The sequence below is a fragment of the Tripterygium wilfordii genome, chromosome 6 (assembly GCF_013401445.1).
Source record: "Tripterygium wilfordii isolate XIE 37 chromosome 6, ASM1340144v1, whole genome shotgun sequence".
NCBI lineage: Eukaryota > Viridiplantae > Streptophyta > Magnoliopsida > Celastrales > Celastraceae > Tripterygium > Tripterygium wilfordii.
In genome coordinates, this window is record NC_052237.1 from 1351535 (window position 1) to 1376492 (window position 24958).

Here is a 24958-nt window from a genome sequence, read left to right on the forward strand (position 1 = left end):
TGGAAGTGCTCTTGCCTTTTTAGTCCGTTAATGGGCTTTCTCGTGATCTAGAAAAATGGGCCGTAGCTGGTCCAGTGGACCGGCCTTGATGGTTTTTAGTTGTGGGCTTGGGCCCTCGGGTGTTCATTCTCTGTGTCGAAATAGACAAGGGTATAAATGTCCAGAAAAGAAGAGGGGCATTTCAATAATTTCATGTAAAATGTCTTTCCTTCATCGGCGAATCCCAGCGGATAACAGTCGTTTCGGATAGATAGCGAATACATTACTCTCCTTCTCTCTCGTGCGAGTGAGTACTGAGTACCGAACGCGAGGCTGATGCTGTGAAAGCTGTTAAAGGATGACCACTTCAGTCACCTCTTCTCTTCAAACCAGGTAGAAACCCTAGAATTCTATGGCTTGTTATTTTATTCGAACATTCACATTTCACATTATAAAGTTGTTGTTGAGTCGGAACGGTTACTACAACAGCAATTGGCCTACCCAAAGTTAGCTCAAGATTTTCAACAATTATGAGTTCTTCAATAGTGGTATCAATTCCTGCTTAATTTATTAACGTGTTTTTTTTGGAGTTTGGCCTCTATACTCTGAGTTACTGAAGTTTATGTTCGTGAGATATGTTTTCTGGATCGGTTTTGTGATACATATTTGTTTCCTATGCTTAAACTGGAATTTTCAGTGTAGCAGTTTTTTTCTATGTTAATGTGAAGCAGAATTTGCTTTCTGAGTAAGTAAAAGTTATTGTTCTGGTACCTCCGTGGGCTAATTGTGTTCCGTGTTAATAGGTACTGGTTGATGATTGATGATGAGAAAAAGCTTTTGTATAGCCTACTGTAATGCATTTTCATATTTGACTTTATGAGGATATTAAATAAAGCTTGCAAATGTTCTGGATGTTATGTGATATCTGCTTGTGTATTCCAGTTTGTGCTTTTTTAATGTGTAAATTGTTTGCCTTTTTAAGATTGTAAAATCATTAGTTTTGTTTCACAACATATAATAGTTTTTTTTCTGTCCGATTCAATATTTGGTAGCAGGGAAAGTATGTTAAGAAATCGATTGTGTTGGTTATTTAGCTTCTTAATGTTTCCGAAACAATCACACGCTGTTGAGAAGTATTATGAGAAAATGTTCTTCCCTTGTTTGTTTGGCTTAGAATATGGAAGAAAAGAGAAGGGATAAAACAATCACAGCTTTAGGATAACTTAATTAGGAAAAGTCAACTAAAACCATCCTCTGTGTCAGGTTCTGCCGATGGAAAATGTTGTTTTAATGAATGTCAGTGTCATGCAACATTATGAGAAATTTGAAGATTTGAATTTCTTTTATTCGTGCATATTTCCATTACTGAACAGAGTCAGAACTTCTGTTTAACTTATCGATGCTAAACAGTAGAAGATTTTTGAGCACAATGAATATCATTTGGCATAATTAATTAATTATGACAGATCGGCTGAGTGAAAATGTGCTTGATATTTTCAGTTTTTTTCTACTATTTGTTTGGAAACTTGAGACTATTTGTTTTCCCTTTGGTTTTTCAGCAACTTTAGGTCGCTATTTTTTGGTGAGGGAAATGTCATTTGCGTATCCAGTGGTCCTGTTGCCCGTGTTAGTTTCATGAGGACAACTATCGAGTGTAAGGAATCAAGGATAGGGAAACAGCCCATGGAAGTGCCATCAAATGTCACGATAGCAATGGAAGGTCGGGATTTGAAAGTGAAGGGCCCTTTGGGGGAACTTTCCATTACTTATCCATCAGAGGTGAAGCTTGAAAAGGAGGAGTCTGGAAATCTAAGGGTCAGAAAGGCTGTAGAAACTAGAAGGGCCAATCAAATGCATGGGCTTTTCAGGTACAACCATGAGTCTTTTTGATATGCCCAATGCCTTTTATTACTCTGTTCTTGTTGAATTGGTTTCTTCTAAGTCCTCAAGTAACTTAGATTTTTGAAGTTACACTTATGAATCTGCTATATCAAATTATCAATAGAAACGTGTTTTTAACTACCCTGAAAGTTACTGATATAGCCTTTATCATTTATTTTCTTGAACTATCTTTGTTGGGCATATGCACTACTGAGTATTTCTCAGGCACAGGGCTATATTGGTATGTTTTCCTTTGGTGTTTATTGTCTTCGCTATATGGTTGCTTTAATAAGCGAGGTGGGTTTGTCAAGTATAGTACTACATGGTTGTTGGAAGAGACGACTTTACCACCGCCAGAGACATCTGAAAGGTGTCTCTATCTGAGGGCGTGTAAGCAGATAGGGAAATGGCAATATTTGTGTGTACTCATCTAATACATATGTTGCATCTATGTTGAGTGCTTTTTCCGTACGTGACGCACCATTCAGCCCTGGAGTATAAAAGTAAATCACAATAGGCACTTGGATGCTTAGGAAATTTTGGCTACTGGAAAATCTACTAGGCGGTGGAATTTGTCTGTGACCAATGGAATTCTGGCTGTTTTTTGGTGTTCCTGAAGTGACGGGTAGGGAGACTTCCCCTAGCTAGGGAGGTGATAACAAAGAACGTCAAAGGAAGTGGCCCGTGTAAATATTTATTTATGCGTATATATGGGCCACAAAGACAAGGAAGACGTGGAAATGAGCTGAGAAGACCCCTCCCCCAAGCTATGTACAAAGATCACTGAACTCTTTGAGGCTTGACTTTTAGCATTTACACTTCTTCAAAAGTCTCCCCTCTTTTTTTGATTTAATTTCAAATATTTTGGATGTTAAACTGGATCCAAATGTGTTCTATACAGTAAATGATTCGATCTCATGCCTTGCGATCATATTTGCAGGACACTAACCAACAACATGCTGGTGGGAGTATCTAAAGGGTTCGAGAAGAAACTTCAATTGATTGGCGTTGGATATCGTGCAATGCTGGAAGGAAAAGATTTGGTATTGAATCTCGGGTTCTCTCATCCGGTTAGGATGGAAATCCCCGATGGTCTTCAAGTAAAAGTTGAAGAGAATACTAGAATCACCGTTAGTGGATTTGATAAGAGTGCAATTGGTCAGTTTGCTGCTTCAATTAGGAAATGGAGACCCCCTGAACCATACAAGGGTAAAGGAGTGAAATATGCCGATGAAGTTGTAAGAAGAAAGGAAGGAAAAGCCGGTAAGAAGAAGTAATGTAGAATATTTATGCTCTTCTGGTTCCTTTTGTCACAACAGATTTGTGCTCATTAAATTGTATCAGCATTTTGCAATACTTTATGCATGGCTTTTAGTGGCCATTCATTGGGATTTCCGTATTGACCCGTGCTACCAGGTGGGCTTCAAAGTATTTACCCAACACACATATTAATGGGCCGGCCAATCTGTCAATACTCTAGTCCATAAAGTGCCAAATGGGCCGCCAATAGGCAGAACAATGTTTTATTCTATGTTTTATTATTACAATAGTGAAAATACAAAATTATGTCTATTGACATCATCAAAAAGTGTTCATTCGATGGTCCAGGAGAAACACAACCGCAAGAAATCAACTCAAAAGTGGCTGCTTCTTGTCCTCCCTCCCCCACTCATCCAATCTCTTCAAAGATTCTTCAACCTGTGAAAAAAATTAATTAATTTTTTAAAATTTCTTAATTGAAGAACGTTATGTCGTTATGCCTGTAAAAAGTTTTGATATTTCTACTTTAACCCCAAAAAGAAAAACCAATAAGATTAGATGAGCTCATATTTACCTCTTTATTCCAATCTGTACGAAATGTTACCCATAACAAAATGATGGTCTGCATTGCAGTCCCACAAAGCATTCCTGACCATATCCCCTGCATTCACCACACAATCACCATTCACCGACCTATAAATACATACATACATATATATATGTGTGTGTGAGGACTAGTGTTGTGTTGAAAATTACCTTGGCACCCAGATTGAAGTAAAAACCAAGAATTACACCAAAGGGGATGCCAACTAAATAGTAACATCCCACATTAACTTTTGTTACAAAAGCTTGCCATCCACATCCAACAGCCACACCTTCACTTGTACATACGGAACAAAGCAATTAAGTTTAAATATTGTGTCATATAATTGGTTAAAATATTAGCATTTGACTTACCAGACATAACAGGTTGCACAGAGTTGAGGATAATGGTGATAGCTAGAAGCGGGCAGAGATCTGAGACAGCTGCAGCGACTTCTTCACCTTCCGTGAAGATGTAACTTACGACATCGCGTAATGTCAACAATATAATTGCTACGATTACCGATATTATGAGAGAGATCGAGTTCACAACTATTACAGAAAATGCTGCTGACTTTGGATGCTTAGATCCCAGTTCATTCCCAACTCTCACACTGCAATTAAACACCACATTAATTTGACCCAAACTACAAATACAAATATAGTTTGTGTAATAAACTAAACATATTGCATTGTTCAAAAACATTGTTGATTTTATGCAATTAGTCTCTGATTTATTATCAAGTAGTACATGGAATGATCACACTCACCTTGCCGCTGCATTGAAGCCGACTATTGTCATAAAAGCCCATCCCACAATTGACATGCTGCAATTAGTGAAGAGTATCATAAATGGATCAGCTTAGTTACAGCAACTCCAACCATTTCGAATCCAAATAATGTACATCTCCTCCCCTATTTTAAATGGCTTTTCTGAGAGGATATGAGATAAAATAAAATATTATTTTTAAAACTTTAGAATATGGTGAGAGCTACTCAAATTTAGGGTATGCAAGGTACATAATCCTACTTTAGGGTATCAATTGAGGTACCCGTTGGAGCATGAAAAATGCAAAAAACGGTTCCAAAAAAGTTATTTCCTCATTTTGGGGACCGTTGGAGAAGCTCTATATACTATATAGGATGATATGCAATCTAAACCCTAAAATTCGGTCTGTTTGCATAAACACCCCTCAATCTTAAGCTGAAAATCACAAAGAAATAGACAGACTTGTTTAGTTAATTCTTACCAGATTGAAAGGGAATCTAAGGCCAACTGAGGATTCTCTAGTAACCCTGCCAATAGAACAAGAAGTTGTAAGTACCAAGTCTCCAAGCAAAGCATCACTGCCGATGCAGCCGATAACTTGAAGAACGCAGGTAGTCCAGTGAAGGCTTGTGCACTAAATCCTCTCCATGTGTATCTACACTTCTCACTCTTAACAATATATACGAACTGAGCTATCACAACAATCCACCAAGAAAAGCTCAACACAAGGGATGCACCTAACAATCCAAACCCAAGTTTATACACAGTGAGCCAACTTAGGAATACATGGATTATAAGCGTGACAGCTGATATGTATGCACTTGGAGCTATTATGCTTTGTGCTTGCATAAATTTTTGAATTGGAAAGTTCACGGCGTACGCAAAAATTTGAGGGATAAGGCCGAAGACGAAGATTGATGCTGCTGATGCGATCTCTGGGGATTCACCAAGGAAAATTAAAATTTTTCTGGAGAAAATGTAGATGATTGATAGTAGGATTCCAGTAAGAGTTAGAAGAATTGTTGATTTTTGAAGGTATATGCCTAGCATTTCGTACTTTTGTGCACCATATGCTTGTCCACATAGAGTCTCCACTGCACTTCCCATTCCCAACTGTTCATATATAAATCAAACATCAATAAATTAAATAAAAATTAAAAATTCCGTTTGATGTGGCTTATTTGTTATCAAAATAATTTCAATTTAAAACTTATTTAACTTTTTTTTTTTGAAGCTTACTAGACCTTATAAGCTAACTTATAATTTAGAGTGTATGCATCTAACTAATTATAATCTAGGTTATAAGCTTTTCCAAACAGATACATATAAAGGCTTATAAGCTTTATCAGGGCCCAACTTACTAAAGTCGAGCGTGCAAAAGAACTGTTGGGCTAGGCTTCAACAAAGCTGCCGTTATATATAGGGTAAGCCCAAATTAAGACCTGCCCAATTAAGGCGCAAACGTGAAATTGGAAAGATTGCATGAATTCATTGAACTTGAGTCGATGATAACAAATAGTTTTCGAAGACTAGAAACTCTGGCAATTTATTTATTGAGTTTTGTACGCATACCATGAGACCATAAGCGAACATTTGGATGCCAGTGTTGCCGAGAGAGGACGCAGCAAGCTCGAGGTTTCCGAGTTGGCCGCAGGAGATATTTGTGGACATGGACATGAGATAATTGATCATATAAACAATGACAGCAGGCGCAGCCAATTTGAAGAGAAGCTTAGATTCAATTCTGGTCGCAATCCACATACGCTGCGAGAATGGCACCGTAATGTCTGACAAAATGTTTTCGAGCTCGTCGGTGGATCCATGAGGTCGGTTTGTTGTAATTGAAGGAGACTTGGAATCAAGCAGAGGTTGATTGATATCTTTTGTTGAGGATTGCATGCCTTGAAATTTTGATTTTGAAGGCGCTTGGAATCCACAACAATTGGGTGTTAGGGGGATTGAATGTTGGGGCATGTCTAGCTAACATTGTCTAATCTAAATATGGGATGGTAATAGACGTTATATATGGTATAAGCCAACAATGTTCCAATTCATCACCAGCCAACCACTACTAATAGAGAGAACGTGCGAATAGTGGAACCCGAATAGAGGAAACATGCGAATAGAGGAATCATGCGAAGTTTATATAGAGTAATGTTGCATATCCCGATATATGACCCACATTTTCCCCAAATATGGCACAATAATGTTTTGTTCTATGCTTATTATTACAACAGTAAAAATACAAAATTATGTTTATTGACATCATCAATAAGTGTTCATTTGATGGTCAATACTCGAGTCGGGAGATACGCAACCGCAAGAAATCAACTCAAAAGTGGCTTCTTGTCCTCCCTCTCCCACCTATCCAATCTCTTCAAAGATGCTTCAACCTGTAATAAGGGTACCGATTAATTTATGTAAAAAGTTTTTAAAATTTCTACTTTAGTAACGATAATAATTCCAGTGACTGCATGGTATCTTAATTATCCAAACTATTGCGTTATACTAAAATATTATGTGCATCATGTGAGACATGAAGAGCTCACAAATTTAACAGTTGTGAATTGTGATTACTATGATACTAACTATTGAGATATTTATCATTTTCATTTCTATTATTATTGTGGTACTTTAACTCCAAAAAGAAAAACCAATAAAATTAAATCAGCTTATATTACCTCTTTATTCCAATCTGTGCGAAATGTTACCCATAACAAAATGATGGTCTGCAGTGAAGTACCACAAATCATTCCTGACCATATACCCTGCATTCAGCACACAATCACCATTCACCAACCTACACACATATAGATATACGGGGGCTAGTGTTGTGTTGATAATTACCTTTGCACCCAGATTGAAGTAAAAACCAAGAAGTACACCCAAGGGGATACCAACTAAATAGTAACATCCCACATTAACATATGCTACAAAAGCTTGCCATCCACATCCGACAGCCACACCTTCATTTGTATATAGGCAACAAAGCAATTAACTTTAAATCTTGTATCATATAATGTGTTAAAATACGAAAATGGAAAAGATTTCAATAGTTGGTATCTCAATTGTTGAGGTGTACACACATGATTCAAGTGAATTCGTGGACTCCACATGAAATCCTATGTGTATAATTCAACAATTGAGATAACTAGGATATTAGTTGCTGTGATCCATTAGATTATTGGTTAAAATATTAGTTTTTACTTACCAGACAAAACAGGTTGCACAGAGTTCAGGATAATGGTGATGGCTAGAAGCGGGCAGAGATCTGATACGGCAGCAGCCACCTCTTCACCTTCTGTAAAAGCGTAACTAATGACATCGCGTAATGCGAACACTATAATTGCTATGATTATCGAGATTATGAGAGAGACCGAGTTCACAATTATTACAGAAAATGCTGCTGACTTTGGATGCCTAGATCCCAGTTCATTCGCAACTCTCACACTGCAATTCTCATATCCATAAACACCACATTAATTTGATTCAAAATGATATGTGTCCATAATTTTGGTGTCCATAATCTATGAGGCATGAGGAGAAGTGTGGGGGATCATTTAATACTAAATGATCCCCCACACTTCTCCTCATGCCTCCTAGATTATGGAGACCAAAATTATGGACATCAAAATTATGGACATGTAGTATTATTACGGACCCAACTACAAATACAAGTATAGTTTGTGTAATAAATTAAACATATTGCATTGTTCAAAAATTAACATTGTTGATTTTATGCAATTAGTCTCTATTATGAAGTACATGGAATAATCACACTCACCTTGCCGCCGCATTGAAGCCGACTGTTGTCATAAAAGCCCATCCCACAATTGACAAGCTGCACTTAACGAAGAGTATCATAAATCGATCAGCTTAGTTACAACAACTCCAACCCTGTATCCCAAATGGAGTACATCCCCTCTCCTATTTTAAAATAATGTTTTTTTAAGAGAGGGGATAAAAAAAATAAAATATTATTTTTTTAATTTAGGGATATGGTGAAAAGAATCTAAATTTGGGATATGCAGGATACACAACCCTATTTCAGGTATCATTTGGAGCATTCGTTGGAGCATGAAAAATGCAAAAAAAAAGTCCCAAAATAGATTTTCTCTCATTTTGGATGGGAAATCTACACCCCTCTTAAGCTTGGGTGTGTGGGCTCCGTAATTCATTTAAAATTGCAGAGTCTACAATTTGAATTCAAATGTTTGGGAGGTGCGCCACATCAGACAATAATTTTTTTTCATTTTTAAAACTTATCTCATTTTTTCTGCACCATTAGATGTAAATTGTAGACTCTAGGGAATTGCGGAGCCTCCAAATCCCTTAATAAGCTTAAAATCGCAAAGAAATAGACACACTTGTTCAATTAAATATTCTTACCAGATTGAAAGGGAATCTAACGTCAACTGAGGATTCTCTAACAAGCCTGCCAATAGAACAAGAAGTTGGAAATACCAAGTCTCCAAGCAAAGCATCACTGCCGATGCAGCCGATAACTTGAAGAATGCAGGTAGTCCAGTGAAGGCTTGCGCACTAAATCCTCTCCATGTGTATTTACACTTCTCACTCTTGACGATATATCCGAACTGAGCGATCACAACAATCCAACAAGAAATACTCAACACAAGTGATGAACCAAGCAATCCAAACCCAAGCTTATACACAGCGAGCCAACTTAGGAATACATGGATTATAAGCGTGACAACTGATATGTATGCACTTGGAGCCATTATGCTTTGTGCTTGCATGAATTTTTGAATCGGGAAGTTCGCAGCGGAGGCGAAAATTTGAGGAATAAGGCCGAAGACGAAGACTGATGCTGCTGATGCGATCTCTGGGGATTGACCAAGGAAAATTAAAACTCTTCTGGAGAAAATGTAGATGATTGATAGTAGGATTCCAGTAAGAGTTAGAAGAATTGTTGATTTTTGAAGGTATATGCCTAACATTTCGTACTTTTGTGCACCATATGCTTGTCCACATAGAGTCTCCACTGCACTCCCCATCCCCAGCTGTTCAATATAAATCAAACATCAATAAATTAAATAAAAGCTCAGTTTAGTATTGCTTATAAGCTAATTTATTAGCTGTCAGGTGATCGGTGAAATTTATAATTGACACTATCTTATAAACTGAGAAAAAAATTATTTAAGTTTAGTTTAAAAAATAGAATAAATACTAATAAAAAATGTGAATTGTATAAATTATTGTACTTTGTTATTTTACGATTTTTACTTTTAGTAATTTTATTTCAAGTTTAAACTGTATAAATTACAAGATATTTAATATAAATAAATTTCAAGTTAATATTTTAAATTTTTAATATTATATTAGCAAAAAGAAGGACAAAAATATCTAAAATAAAATTCAATTTGAAGTTTTTTTTTTGAAACTTATTAACTAACTTATAGCTTTTCTATGAGGGACGTTTGATAGATCGTCTGTCCTTAATTTATTATAAGCTAGCGTAAAGCTTTACCATAGTGGTAGAGTACCAGATAGACACATGAAGCCTTATGAGCTTTATTAGGGCCCTACTTTACTAAACTCGAGAATAAAAGAGTGCAAAAGAAGTATTGGGCTAGGCTTCAAAAAAGCTGTGGTTATATATAGGATAAGGCCAAATTTAGACTGGCCCAATTAAGGCCCATTCTAGAAATGGCAAACATTGTGATTGTATCAATTCATTGAACTTGAGTCGATAACAAATAGTTTTCAAAGATTGGCAACTCTGCCAATTCATGTATTGAGTTCTATATGCATACCATGAGACCATAAGCGAACAATTGAATGCCAGTGGTGCCGAGTGAGGCCGCAGCAAGCTCGAGGTTTCCGAGTTGGCCGCAGGAGATATTTGTGGACATGGACATGAGATAATTGGTCATATAAACAACGACAGCAGGCGCAGCCAATTTGAATAGAAGCTTCAATTCAATTCTGGTCGCAATCCACATACGCCGCGAGAATGGTATCATAATGTCTGACAAAATGTTTTCGAGCTCGTCGGACGTGGATCCGTGAGGGTTTGTTGTGATTGAAGGAGACTTGGATTCAAGCAGAGGTTGATTGATATCTTTTGCTGAAGATTCCATAACTTCAAATTTTGATTTCGAAGGCGCCACAACAATGGGGAGGGGAGGGGGTGTTTAGAGGGATTGAATTGAGTGTTGGTGTATGTATGACTAACATAATATAGGAGGATCATAGAAGTTACATATGGTATAAGCCAACATTGTTCCAATTCATCACCAACCAACAACAACTAATAGAGGAAACATGCGAAATTTATATAGGAAAAGAGTAATGCTACATACCCCAGAACATGATTCTCATTTTACCTTCAAATTTATGTTACTTGTTCACAACTCTTGATTATAAACATACATTAGGCCCACTTAATATTCAACATTCCATATTATTTATTATGGGATAAAATGGAAATAATATTTTCAGAATAAACGTTGAAAACAATAATCGTTGTGGGGTTGATAGCATTGTCTTGGATGGGTCATTGAAGATTTGAAGTCTTTCACCTAACGAGCTAGCCCATTTAGCACTGGATAAATGGGCCGAAAACATTTATGCAGCTTGCTGGTTTGCCCATTATAGATGGAACCGGGGGGCGACTCAATAATTGCTGGCCCATTATCAGATCTTAAGTGGGTCTGGATAGTTGATACCAAATCTTGTTGATGACTATGCATGGGTCTATGACAATGCGAGCTCACCATAAAAACAGGGAGAAGACAATGTGGGTGTTTGGCAGTACGTTTGCATTGCGTTCAGTTGCAACACACCTCACAGCACCACAGTTTTTTGTGGCACGCCAAACAGCTTTTGCGTTCCAACTCACCTCACAGCACCACAGCTTTTTACCTCACAGCACCTTACCACACCTCACAGCACTCCCAAATGCTTACAATGTATGTTGAATTGTCCTACGTAATCAAATTAGGTCAATTATTTTATTTTAGATTAATGTACAATGTAAACCTTAAGTGATTTTATATTAATATTATTAGTCATCTAATATAACCGTAATTTAGATACGCCAAACGCACCTCACAACACCGCACCGCACCACAGTTTTAAAAGTGATGCGCCAAACAGCTTTTTACGTTTCAACTCACCTCACAGCACCACAGTTTTATAACTCACAGTACCACACCACACCTCACAGCATCTCACAGCATTCCCAAACAAGCCCAATACTTTATTACTGGAAACCTTGAAAACTGGAAAGAGTAGCGGATGAATAAGAAGACACGATAAATACAGATGATGGAATTGATAAATTATTGTTTATATGGACTCTTCTATCAGACCAGAAGAATTGATGGAAGCCATGGCATCCATTATTACCCAAATTAGAGAAACAAAAAGCCAAGTATGCACTCAGTGGTGTAAGTGTTTCGTCTCAAGACCTGCAACCAATAAATATTAAAGGCCTGAGTGGGTTGGGAAGACAAACAAAGTAATGAAAATTGAAGTCCATACCATCTTGTGCAGATGTAGCTGAGGGGAAGTGCTGAAGTTTAGATACCTGAAATGCCATAGAAGTGAAAATACAAAGAAACAAAGGAAAATAACTTATTGCAACAGAGTCAAAAGACAATATGATTGACAAAGGGAAGTTAATGTCTATTGGCATAATCGATCTTATAGCAGTTGGAAGAAGGTATAGAGGAGTTAGAGGGCCAAGGAGCTTCAACATCGCCATTAAGATCACAAGTGACACCGATCGAGCCCTGATTGATTGTTACACGTTGCATCCACAGGCACCTTTGGTAAAAGGCAACCAAAGTACTCTAGCCAAAAAATAAAGGAAAAAAGAAAGGTAGTGAAGCTATTACCCAAAAAACAGTCATGAAAGCAAGCAATGCAACTATGCAAGTAGTTGGTTTCAAGTATTACCTCCATTAGATTGGACTGGTGGATTTCACGAGATGATTCCGACAGTGTAAATACATAAATCACAAAGATTGGCACAAGGTAAGTCGCTTGACATGAGATAGGAGTAAATTGAGTGCTATGAACCAGTTGCAAACCTTAAATAGTGAAGTCCATGAGTTTTATACTGCAAAGATTGTACACATTTTGGGTGACATTAGCTTCCTGCAACTTCTTGCCTAGTGATATGGCACAGTTCACCGATTGCAAATCGGTGAGAAGGCTCTGCTGCTCTATCCTTGCAAGCAGGACATGTAAAAGTAAGACTCCGTGGTAAAGAAAAATGAAATCAAGTAGTTGCTCTCTACGTGAGGTAGAAGAGTCTTTGTATTTCTCAAGTATTGTTGTTACAGTACAATTGCTTGTCAAAAATAATGAGATAAGAGCTCTTTATATGTGTGTACATCTGTGGTGAACGTTGGATACTAACGTTACAAAGTTAACGGTAATATTGACTTAAAAGCTTGAGAAGTGTAATAGTCAGATGATGTCTTCCATCTAGGACTGATTGGTATTCTATGATTGGTTGTCATTTTCATGCTCTTCACCTACCAATGTTGCTTTGTCGTTATGTCTTCCACTAGGACTAATTGGTTGTCATTTTCATGCTCTTCACTTACCAATGTTGCTTTGTCGTTACTGCTATTAGGTGGCCATGCAGCAATCTACTCAATAGATTAATTAGTAATGAGAATCCTTAAAAAATACAGAATCTTAGCATTATCTGAAATTTGGTATTCTGATTAAAAAAACAAACATTTGTTTATTGGGAAAAAATATCCCCAATGATCATAAAAATATATCATTCTCAAGTATATTAATTTTATATATACAAAATATTTTTATTTAAATACTGTACATAAATATGTTTACGGTTGGAATCAAATCTTGAGCATACATATGTCTAACTCAGTCGATTGTCGAACCACCTCTCATTGGTATATATACAGTTCTCATTGGTATATATACAGTCTTAGTGTTAGACAAAACATTAGATATGTATATCTTTTATATTATCTTAGATTAGATAGGAATAGATAACCGACTTATTTAGGTTGTGTTTGGTATTACTTCCAAAATTTTGAAAACAAAAGTAAAAAACAAAAACATAAAACATAAAATGAAAATATAAAATTGAAACTTGTTTGGTTGAAAACATAAAACTGAAAAAAAAGAGTGTGTTTATGCTTTTATTTTCATAATAATGGAATATATCCACACCACCTATATTTTTTATAACTGTAGTATTTGCCGTGTTTCACCATTGAAAACATCAACTGAAAGAAAAAAAAAGAAATAAAATAATAACCCAAAATATATTTGATCATTGTCTTCATATCTCTATGCAATTTGCAATATGAAATCTTAAATAAAGTACAATCTATAATAAGTGTAACTAGTTCTGTTTCTAAAACTTTTAAAAACATTTTTTTTCTTGTTTTCAAAAATTTTGAAAACCTGTTTTTGGTTTTCATAAAAACCAAAACAGAAAATACAAACAAACAATATTTTTTGTTTCTATTTTCTATTTTTTGAAAACTAAAACAAAAAACAAAAGTGATACCAAACAGACCCTTAAAAACAGCACGGGAGTTTTTGGATGGGTATAGGTTGTGGCTTGAAGATTTTCCCAATTTGCTCAATTCTATTATCATTGAGGAAGCTGTCACATTGTTTTGCGTTCATGAATGAAAATTAGAAATAGTCCTCTCTGATTTAAAAAAAAAAAAAAAAAAAAAAACAGCATAAAGGTAAATGTAGAACATCAGGCCCGGCCTAACCAGCTGAATATTGGTCGGACTGGCCCAACAAATTTTCTTTGGGTTAAACTCTTTAAAAGCCCTTCGTATTATTGTTACTTATTAAAATTGTGGAAGAAACGCAGAGGTGCGGTTGGCGGGAGAACCGAAGAAGACAATGGCGTTTAGGGTTTTTTCGGCGGCCAAGAGGGTTTCCAGGCCTCAGCCATCCATAATACGGAAAGGATCTCAATTCTTGCTCTGTCGCTTCACATCCTCTTCTTCCCTGCTCAAGGGACTCAACCGGGAATCAATCTCAGGACTCAGATCTGTAAAATACTCACAACTCGGAAGGGAATTTAAGGTGATTTCTTCTTCTTCTTCACTCTATTACTTAACGATCATCATCATGTATAGTGTTAGTTGTTTTTTTTTCCTCGTGAGATCTTATTTTGGCCAATAGATCTATCACCACAATATTCTGGCGGTAACAAATAAGCTAGTAACTGATATGAATGCTATCGAAACAATGTTTTTGGAAATATCTGTTTCGCCTGCGAATCCTTATTTGTCTTGCTTACTTTACCGACAAGATAGCAGATTTCACAAGGGAAAAGGGGTTTTGCGACTTCTACAATACTTGAGAAGAATTTGGAAACTGAAAATATGGTTTCAGAGTGCTTATTGTGGTTCGTAGTTGATTTTTTTTTTTGATTGGAAAATTTTTTTATTCAAGCACCAAGGGGGTGCAACCCAGCAGAAAATACAGGGGAGCAAGATTCAAATGGTCGAAAATATTCCCAGGGAAGGACAAACTCCAAAACTTAAGACTATCAAACCAATTATCTATGAAACTGTCAATGGATGATTCTTTGTTGTTGATGCGTACTGTCTAAAATATTCTAAATTAGAGAGCATATGAAGAAATTAAAATATTTTGTAAAGAAGCTGTTTATTTCTGGTTTCTATTTGTTATTCCTTCTTCTGTGCTCATTACTTAACTTGGTGCTTAAATAAAGACAAGGGATCTTGAAAATCAGACCTATTGGGGTTAAGTTCAACCCCCTACTCAATATTTTTCATACTTTTAGTATGTATAGGGTTTGCCTATTGTATATCTTTGTGTTGGACCACTTTTGTCATTAAAATTTAATTTTTAATAGGAATTTTAGTGTTCATTCTTGTGTTCTATATTGTGAAAAGGATCGTTTGGCAAAACTCAACGATAAGTCGAAGGAGATGAAACATAAAATGCGGAGTTTGTCTGATGGAATGGCTGAAGCCTCTGCTGAATTTAGAAATTTGCGCAAACCCACAGGACCCGTGGATAAGTTGGAGAAAATGTGGCTCAGAGGACATGTGAGATATTACTTGGTATGTTACCTGGCCACAATTAGACACATTTGCTTTGAATTTTAAGTTACTCGACTATTTGTTTCTTTATGGGGCTGCCTATTATTTATGTATGTGTTGGATGACTTGGAACAACAGACTTTAATGACTAATATGAATTATAATGTTAATGTGTTTATATCGTGGAAAGGATTGTAAGATTAAATTCATGGATGAATTCTTGAAATTGAATCGTCAAATGAGTCGCACAGAGCTTGGTATTGCTAAAGAGTGTGCTGGGTATGAGAAACTGAGAGAGGTAAGTTTAGTGATTATAGTTGTAAGTTACTCGCTTTTAATTTGTTGATCAAGGAGGCCTGAAGTCATCTTTTTAATTTATCTGCAGGATTACATGTTATCAGTTGCCAGGTTGTTTGGGTTTGGCTTCCTGAACGTGGTTATGGTTGGCTTGTTCTACAAGGCTGGTCGCCTCCTGAAACCAGCTGATGTTAGCACTTAATAAACTGTTACAGAGTCTTTAGCTTTCTATAGATGGATGTCGTGATAAATTTTATGTGGATTCGTTCCTCTTGTTTGTAATTAACTTTAACATTAATTCCCTCCTCTTGTTTCAAACCTAGGATCCATGAAAACTATGGATCGGCCAAAACAGCAGCATCTGGATGGACCCCTTTCTAATTTCGTGTGCATTCATCGAATTGAGGACTTGTTTGCTGATTTATTCAAAAGGAAAAGAATGAGAGAAATGAGTATTGAGAAAGCATAGGTACAAAATGCTTCAATATTCAAAAGGAAAAGAATCAATTCGGCCAATTCATTCTGACAAAGTTATCTCTGCGAGACCCTCCGGCTACCTGGATTGGCTCTCCCTTAGTCTTCCGACGAGATGCTTATAACATGATTCCACTATGATTGAATCTTTTGTGACGTTTGGTATTTGTCTGATTTATTTCATGTGGCTTTATTTCTGTTTTATCCTGGAGGGGTCTGATTGGGACCACTAGTCCATGAACGTTTGTTGGCATTTCTTCCCCCATAATTGAATGGTTAGGGTGATGATACCCTTTCAAAAAAAAATATTAATCATCGTTTGAACACTGATGGAGCATAACATGTTCGATCAGGTTATGAAGTAAAATGCTAACCATTTAGAGGCCACCGCCTAATGAACAGTGACATGGTCTCTCACTATGTATGTAAGTACAGAAACATTTTGCCAGACCTGGTGATAAACCTTTTAGTTTATGGATAAATAATATCAGTTCAAAGCTAGCACTATGTCAGACTCCCAAAAATCACCTTTTTGACTTCTCCCAATTACTATCAAAGTCGTAAATTATGTTAAAAAATGTAAAGAGTGAACAATAAAACACAAGAAAAGAAATACATTTAAGGTTAATTAAATGACAATCTGTAGAGTGTCAGCCTAAAGCATGAAACACACGAAGCAATACACAAACAGTTGAATGCAAACATCCTTGGGTAGAGTACTAAATACCAGGTAAAAAAATACAAAGTGCAAACATCAACTTGCTTCATTTTCCAGCCTCGCGCAAACTACTAAACTTCTCGCCTTTCCAAGATGGGTAGCAATTAGAGATAGAATCCAAGACAGAGAAAGGCAAGACCGACCGCAACCTTAGAGGTAGGGCTCAAGTTAATCTTGGCAGCTAAGGCGTCGACTTTTGACATGTCCTGTAGACGAACTCAAAAATACGACTTCAGACATGTTAACACTGTCAAAGCAAGGAACTTATAATTCTCATCACTAAAACTTACGCTGCGAACACTCTCTTTCAATTTGGTCGATGTGGCATGGAATTCAGTTGACATAGTCTCTAAGTCTTGCAGTTCACACTTCACCTCCTTAATGTGTTGCTCCACTCTACTTTTCACAACCTTTTTACGATATAAAACACAAGAATTTACATTGTAACTCATGTAAGGACACAAGACCTGTTGTCCAAAGTCATATACATATATAATATGCAGTCCTATAAATATGAGAAGTTTGAAACAAATTGCGAATTAAAGAAAAATTCAGCTGTAATGTGTCTGATTGACAAGATCCCTTGTCTTGATTTTACGACCATATTGTTAAAGAGTAAGCATACAAGGAGAAATACCAAATAGAAACCAGAAATAGATAGGCTTTTTTTCCCAAATATTTTATTTTCTTCTTGCCCTCTCTTTATTAGAATCTTTTATGCTGTAGCCATATTTTTGGCGTTAATCCTTCTCAAGCCTAGATGTCAAAAACTCAGAAGAGGCCCGAAACACTGATTACGATAGCATTGAGATCATTCTTACTGCCCGAGTATTCTTGAGCTTGTTCTCTTTGTAAGACCCTGTTCAGTCACTAAATCACAATACTCAAACCGAGATCACAAGAATACCAATGCTACTGAGAGATATCATACATATTCACCTTATAATTAACGAGCCTGCTTCCCTGGTTTGATTGAACAAAGGCACAACCAAACAACTTTACTCAGTTTCGATGTTCACCTTCCTAATCACAATCTACTGAATAATCTAGAAATCCTAACCTCTGGTCAAAAACTATAACACTATTTAGCAATACCCAACGACTAACAAAAAAAATTGCATCTCTGCTACATGACAGTCATCGAAGTTGGTTAAAATTATGTTATTCTGTTTTGGAAGAAACGAAATCAAGACAGCACATCAAATAATAAAACAGAATAAGATTTTATAAAATTAGCTTGAGTATCACGGTACATACGTAGAAGAAGAACAAATTACCATGACTATCCATAGTAATTGGTCAAACCAAAAAAAACAAATTTAGTTAGCCATAAGAAAATCGACATAATACAAGAGACAATATGAAGAAATCACCTCAAATCTCTCGATTGGTGTCTCGTGTATAAATTTGACTCTTGAATTTGGTGGCAGAGTTGATCTATTAAACTGGGGAGAAGAGGATGTACAATCGAAGAGCATGTGTTGAGATACGTAGTGCATTACGGATGGCTGAGGCCTTGAAACCCTTCTGGCCACCGACCAAACCCTAAAAGCCATTCTCGACTTCACCTAGACGTTCGTTCATAATTGAGAGGTTAATAGTTATATATTGCCCAAAAAAGAGGCGGACTGGCGGAGGTCTGGGGCAATCGTAGGAATGGGCGGAACCAAAACCCAAACTAAATTTATTTGGCCAGGCCGCCAATATTTAGCTGAAGTTAATATTTTAATATTATATGTAATATTATATTAGCAAAGAAAAGGACAAAATATCTAAAATAAAATTCAATTTCAAGTTTTTTTTTTAAAACTTATAAACTAACTTATAGCTTTTATATCAGAGGTGTTTGATAGATCATCTGTCCTTAATTTATTATAAGCTAGCGTAAAAGCTTTACCAGAGTGGCAGAGTACCAGATAGACACATGAAACCTTATGAGTTTTATTGCCCTACTTTACTAAACTCGAGAGTAAAGAGTGCAAAAAACTATTGGGCTAGGCTTCAAAATAGATGGGGTTATATATAGTATAAGCCCAAATTTAGACTGGCCCAATTAAGGTTTCGTGTTAATCTTGTTGCCAAGATAAACGGTTTGGCACCCCTAAAACAGTGCCTGAAATAGATATCCAATGGTAAAATTATGCTACGTGTATTACTAAATTAAAAATGAAAACAAACCAATTAACAATTAGGCCACATACTAGTCTTGGGCTCTTAGCCATTTCCGTATTGAATCCGGGGCCTATAATTCCTCAACCCATAAATACCGAGTCCAATACAACAGCTATTAGTCTAGACAGCCGCTATTTACACACGAAAAATAAAATACACATGAAAAACATTCAAACCAAACGCACCCTAAAATTTGTTGTACTCTAAAATTTGCTTTCTTCTCCGATGGTATCTACCCTTGTTTTCCAGTATGAGGGTTTTGTTAGACCACAATGGGCAAGGCGGGTGCGAGGCACACCCCTGTTGCCATGCCTACAGGTGAAGGAGCAGTAGAAATAGAGCCTTCTTGTATGAATATGCATGGAGCGGGTGCAAGGCACCATGGAATATAAAGTGGGTGGCAATTGAAGTTGTATGAATCTGCATGGAGTGGGAGCGGGTGTGGGGTACACCCATAGAATATAAAGTGGTTGGCAATTGGAGTTGTATGAATCTACATGGAATGCATGCGGGACACACCCGTGGACATGCAAGGCGGGGGTGGATCATGGATGCTCTCATTGCCATGCCTATGGGTGAAGGAGCAGGAGAAATAGAGCTTTCTTCTGTCCTTGTCACATAACCATCTACAATATGAAGCGGGTGTCAATTGGAATTGTTTGAATCTGCATGGAGCGGATGCAGGGCACACCCGTGGACGTGCAGGGCGGGGGTGGATTTCGAAGCACATTGCATATCTTGAGAATGCTAATGAGAAAATGAAGAACGATGCCAAAGGAATGAAATAGGGGAAGCAAAACTGGAACAATGTGGCTACAATCGTGAAATTAGCATGGGATTATGTTATCAAGACATAAAAAATGGTAATGAGGAAATGAAGAAGGATGTCGAAGGAGTGAAATAAGGGAAGCAGAACTTGAACAAGGTGGCTACAATCGTGAAATAGAGCTTTCCATGTTGGAGCAGCATGTTGAAGACGGGTTTTCTATTCTTAAGGAGTACATGGCAAATCTTAAGAAGGCTAATGAGAAAATGAAGAAGGATGCCGAAGAAATGGAAAAAGGGAAGAAAAAGTGGGACGAAGTGAAGGATGCCGAAGAAATGGAAAAAGGGAAGAAAAAGTGGGACGAAGTGAAGGATGCCGAAGAAATGGAAAAAGGGAAGAAAAAGTGGGACGAAGTGAAGGATGCCGAAGAAATGGAAAAAGGGAAGAAAAAGTGGGACGAAGTGGTTACAATCGGGAAATTAGTATGGAAGTATGTTGTGAAGCCATGGTTGATTGGTGAGTGAAGATTTTGTTGTCAAGAGATCAATATACTATTCAAATTTATGCAAAAAAAAAATGATGAAATGGAAAATGCATAGGTAGTTGATGAAGGGATATATTGCCACACATATTTTGTAGTGTAATGACCAAAACCCAACATTAATAAAAAGTGATTCAACTGATGAAAATTTTCATGATTAAGCATTTGAATAATTGCAGAGAATCCTACAAAAGAAATAATAGAAATTAATTTAAGTAAGGATCACATGAAATCGAATGAAATTAAGCAACGAAATACAAACCCGTTCTTCAAACCCGCTCCTTAAGAACACCTTTGTACTCAGATTTTCCTTTTTTAACACTTTAATCGGCCACGACCCCATCTAAGTTTTTCAAGCTTTCAGAAAAATCACTATGTCCCAAATGCTATTTCTTATTGCTTCTCTTGTCACTGTAAACATAAAATTATAGGGAGATAAAAAAGCGGAAATAAGGATACGAAAAATAAATGGTGGCTAAATGAGTGATTAAAGCGATAGGAAAATTTGATTTGGAAAGCTATGGTGAATAATACTTACAAAGCTTAAACACAGAACGGATAAACTAATTTAGCACCTATCATCCATCAAATTTTAATCATTTGTGTGTCAGCATTAATTTCCATCAAATACACAGTAAATATACTCTTCCAAGACTTTTAACTCCTAAGAATATCATGATATAGCATTCAAAAAAATATTGTGATGTATACATTACACCTTATATTTAACAATAGAAGGAAGTACATGCAAATCCAGAAATTTAGTAAACTGTTACCAAGTCTTTAGCTTTCCTATAGATGGATGTTGTAATAAACCTTTATGTGGATTCCTTCCTCTTGTTTGTAATTGACTTTAGGGTGATGCTATTTGCAGAGGCACTTGGGACTCAATGCACATCGTATTTCTTTATACAATTTAAATTTACCAAATTATATGAAATTATCTTAAAAACTATCAACCTTTTGCACCTATATTTTTTTTTCTCAATACAATTAAATTGAATTAAACTTTGTGATCCTAATTTTTTTTATTAAATTTATTATATAAATAATCATTTGCTCTTCTCCTAACTAAATAATAATCCTTTGCTTCTGTAGACAATCATAGACAAATTCAATCAGAATCAAAATAATTACGGCCCACTATTAGATTTTAAATGGGCCTGGAGACCATGTTTTGGAGAAGACCGAGTCATCATAAATTATTTTTTTTAGAACAACACCTTTCATTAAGAAGCAAAGGGGGAGAAGTCCCCCGCAATTACATGAACAAGAGCTCCATAAACGATATGGAATTGATTAATTATTGTTTGTGCTGTCTCTTCTATCAGATAAGAAGAGTTGGTGGAAGCCATAGCATCCATTATTCCAATACACTTAAAGTAGGGAGGGAAGACAAAGTAATGAAAATTGGAGCCCATATCATCTTGTGCAGATGTAGCTGAAGGGGAAGTGCTGGAATTAGATACCTGAAAAGACCATAAGAGTGAAAAAAATACAATGAAATAAAGAAAACTAAGAAAGAAAAGAAGAAGAACAACAACTTATTGCAGCAGAGGCAAAAGACAATATGATTGACAAAGGAAAGTTAATGTTTCTTGGCATACTCTTATAGCAGTAGGAATAAGGCATAGAAGAATTAGAGCGCCAAGGAGCTTCAACATCGCCATTAATATTGCAACTGACACCAAGCCCTGAAGGATTGTTATATATTGCATCCACAGGCACTCTTGGTAGAAGGCAACCAGAGTACCCTAGCCCAAAAAGAAAGAAAGAAAGTCTCATTAAGTAGATTTAAATATAACAAGCCCAAAGAGAAATTTTCCTAGCTATTGATAGTTGGTGACAAGTATTACCTCCATTAGATTGCCCTGGTGGATTTCACGAGATGATTCCGGCCGACATCGTATACATAAATCACAAAGAGTCAGTTGCTTGACATGAGACAGGAGTAAATATGCAAATTGAGTGACATGAAACAGTAGCAAACCTTGAGCAGTGAAGTCCATGAGTTTTATATTGCACAGACTGTATACATTTTGGGTGACATTAGCTTTCCGCAACTTCTTCCCTAGTGATATGGCACAATTCACCGATTGCAAATCGGTGAGAAGGGTCTGCTCTTGCAAGTAGGTCATGTAAAACTCCATGGCAGTGCAGCAAGAAGTGCTGTTGCTTATTACACCTCCACATTCTTTTGAAACATCAGTGACTTCAGGAAAATCCAGAGGACAGACTGCACAAAGCATCAAATTATAAATGTAATAGTCATCCTTAGGCAGGTCATTATGAGGTGAATAATTAATCCCTAAAAGAAGCAAGGATTCTTAGTGCTCACCTTTATTAATCTCGCAACTAGTAAGCGCTCTAAGAACACCATTAGCCGAAGAAGGATCAAGTTTACTGGCCAGCCAGCGGCGAACAATATTCTTACAATCTTTAATTTTAGTCGAGAGACGCACTCCATGAGAAGCTGATGAACTCTTCAATGCAATTTCTATGGCGGCTCTTAATATGGCACGTTGACAGTCTTGTTTACAACACTCATTAACCGGATCAATCTTTCTACAGGCATCTAAAAGTCTTGTAGAGTTAACAATGCTTTCGAACTCACTGACATGTGTTACAGGGCAAGAGCCTTCGGCTAGGTATGTAGGAGGAATTGAACAATAGCTTCCAACATCCTCATCTGTACCTCTATTATAAAGGATTTGGTTAACTTCAAATAGACAGATCATTGCTTGTTCTTGATCTAAAACAAGAGACCCTGTGTTTTTGCTTGATTGTCCCATAAGAATATCAAGGGTAGCACGAAATTGAGGACAACAGACCGCATTGTTCAAAAATGGATTGAAGAAATCATAGCAATCGACTGCGCTTTTGCTCATCGCAATTTCAGCAAATGAAAATTCTAGTGTACATTGTGCTGAAAATATTAAAGCAGAACTAAATTAGTTGTGTTAAACACATCTATTGCCAAAAGAGGGAGAAAGGGTTCAGGCTCGACACCTGGTGAAGGAGCAGGAGCAATAGGCTCGACACCGGGGGAAGGAGCAGGAGAAATTGAGCCGCCTTCTGTTCTTGTCGCATAACCTTCAGCAGGTTTTGTATATTAGAAAAAACTTGTATGTATAGTATTAGGGATAATTAATTAATTAGTGTGCTAAATTTTCAGTAGATAAGAGCATCTACATAATTGTGTCATATATACTAAAGTATTTAATCTTTCATTGTTTAACATTTATGAAAATTCCTCCAAAAGATTGAAACTAAAAGCACTAGGCGACCGAAACCTCTACAAATGCCAAATAACAAAAAGAAATTGCATAATGATTCAGCTTCAGCAAAACAAAATGTATAAAATCACTTGCTGGTATGGATGCCGGTGCAATTTTGATCAAGAAAAGCAAACACCAGATTACCCCACAAACAATGCCTCTGTTTGTTCATACAATACACGCCATGAACAATTACAAGTGGACAGGTAAAGATGTATCCAACTGAATCGAGACATTGTTCCAAAAGTATGCTAAAATTTTCTACCCAAACACATTGAAGATATTGTTCACCATGGGTCATAAGCTCTCGTGTATATTTTCTTCATGGAGTCTTAGACCCATGAAAATTAATACGTTTTCAATATGATAATAATTGAGTTTTACTTATAAACCACTCGGTTAAGTGAGATTTTTAGTCTTCACAAATTTTATGTGAAGAAAGGAAGAGACTTACAGAGAAGTAGCAACAACAGAAGTTGAAAAATGTGAGTGCTGGAGGAGCCTTTTCCCTCTCTCATATTGACAGTACTTCGTTAGTCACAAAACAAGCAAATAAATTCGAACAACGAATTTCGTAAAAACTAAACAAAGATAGAGATTGGATGAGAGTGGCTAGGGGAGGAGAGCATTTATAGTATTGGACTCTTTGGCTTCCTCTTTTGACACCAACGGCAACTTGTACATATATACGTATGTGTGAAGGGAAGTCACGTGTTGTGATTGCAGACTTCCAGTTCCGGTGGATCTTGCAGCATGGTGATAATTGCTTTGTTAACAAAGCTTTGTATTTCGCAATCGCAGATGACGGTGGAGGATTTAGACCGTTGATGCTCCGGGTCAGATAGAAGGAGAAACGTTGGATATGATAAGATTTTGACTTTGTAGGTTTGTTTGAATTGCAAGTTTCAACGGTTTGTTTGGATTGCAACTTGCCAGGATATCTGATTGACTAAAGATATCTGTCCATGTAAGGTTTCGTGTTCCTCTAGCCAAAATAAACGGTTCGGCTCCCCTGAAATAGATATCCAACGGGAAAGATTATGCCACGTGTATTACTAAAATAAAAATGAAAACAACTAGACCCACGTACTTGTCTCTCTCGGCCATTCCAATATTGAATGGCGGGCCTATAATTCCCCAGCCCATAACTCCCGAGCCCAATAGAGTAGTTCGTACTTCGTAGTCATAGC

The 24958-nt window shown here is 36.7% G+C and overlaps 6 protein-coding genes and 1 long non-coding RNA gene across 8 annotated transcripts; 2 read left to right on the plus strand and 5 right to left on the minus strand.

Moving 5' to 3' along the window:
- Positions 1-215: 215 nt before the first annotated feature.
- On the plus strand, positions 216-3272 carry LOC119999684 (50S ribosomal protein L6, chloroplastic-like). The gene is made up of 3 exons (XM_038847390.1): positions 216-372; positions 1539-1847; positions 2801-3272. The coding sequence occupies exons 1-3, from the start codon at positions 338-340 to the stop codon at positions 3135-3137; spliced, it is 681 nt and encodes a 226-aa protein (XP_038703318.1). The 5' UTR covers positions 216-337; the 3' UTR covers positions 3138-3272.
- A 217-nt stretch (positions 3273-3489) lies between these two features.
- On the minus strand, positions 3490-6370 carry LOC120001010 (protein DETOXIFICATION 40-like). Its single transcript, XM_038849223.1, has 7 exons — positions 6044-6370; positions 4953-5584; positions 4473-4529; positions 4078-4316; positions 3877-3995; positions 3695-3781; positions 3490-3558 (listed from the first exon to the last, which is right to left on the minus strand). Exons 1-7 carry the CDS (start codon positions 6368-6370, stop codon positions 3490-3492), a joined length of 1530 nt encoding a protein of 509 aa, XP_038705151.1.
- Positions 6371-6798: 428 nt separating this feature from the next.
- On the minus strand, positions 6799-10572 carry LOC120001021 (protein DETOXIFICATION 40-like). Its single transcript, XM_038849234.1, has 7 exons — positions 10246-10572; positions 8861-9492; positions 8256-8312; positions 7683-7921; positions 7319-7437; positions 7153-7239; positions 6799-6864 (listed from the first exon to the last, which is right to left on the minus strand). Exons 1-7 carry the CDS (start codon positions 10570-10572, stop codon positions 6799-6801), a joined length of 1527 nt encoding a protein of 508 aa, XP_038705162.1.
- A 1125-nt stretch (positions 10573-11697) lies between these two features.
- On the minus strand, positions 11698-12758 carry LOC119999387. Its single transcript, XR_005468401.1, has 4 exons — positions 12529-12758; positions 12395-12409; positions 11978-12288; positions 11698-11904 (listed from the first exon to the last, which is right to left on the minus strand). It is a non-coding gene; the product is annotated as an uncharacterized LOC119999387 (long non-coding RNA).
- A 1562-nt stretch (positions 12759-14320) lies between these two features.
- LOC119999525 lies at positions 14321-16243 on the plus strand. Its single transcript, XM_038847136.1, has 4 exons — positions 14321-14533; positions 15373-15543; positions 15713-15820; positions 15908-16243. The coding sequence occupies exons 1-4, from the start codon at positions 14348-14350 to the stop codon at positions 16019-16021; spliced, it is 579 nt and encodes a 192-aa protein (XP_038703064.1). The 5' UTR covers positions 14321-14347; the 3' UTR covers positions 16022-16243.
- Positions 16244-16887: 644 nt separating this feature from the next.
- On the minus strand, positions 16888-18667 carry LOC119999526. Of its 2 annotated transcripts, none has more exons than XM_038847138.1 (3): positions 18385-18667; positions 17302-17367; positions 16888-17217 (listed from the first exon to the last, which is right to left on the minus strand). In XM_038847138.1, the coding sequence occupies exons 1-3, from the start codon at positions 18565-18567 to the stop codon at positions 17116-17118; spliced, it is 351 nt and encodes a 116-aa protein (XP_038703066.1). In that variant the 5' UTR covers positions 18568-18667; the 3' UTR covers positions 16888-17115. The 2 variants fall into 2 exon arrangements, with proteins under 2 accessions (XP_038703066.1, XP_038703065.1); XM_038847137.1 differs by having other exon boundaries at positions 17302-17421; positions 18385-18666.
- Positions 18668-21685: 3018 nt separating this feature from the next.
- On the minus strand, positions 21686-24613 carry LOC120000871 (uncharacterized GPI-anchored protein At1g61900-like). Its single transcript, XM_038849034.1, has 7 exons — positions 24223-24613; positions 23500-23583; positions 22829-23416; positions 22481-22726; positions 22347-22361; positions 22098-22244; positions 21686-21959 (listed from the first exon to the last, which is right to left on the minus strand). The coding sequence occupies exons 1-7, from the start codon at positions 24284-24286 to the stop codon at positions 21952-21954; spliced, it is 1152 nt and encodes a 383-aa protein (XP_038704962.1). The 5' UTR covers positions 24287-24613; the 3' UTR covers positions 21686-21951.
- Between the last annotated feature and the right edge of the window lie 345 nt (positions 24614-24958).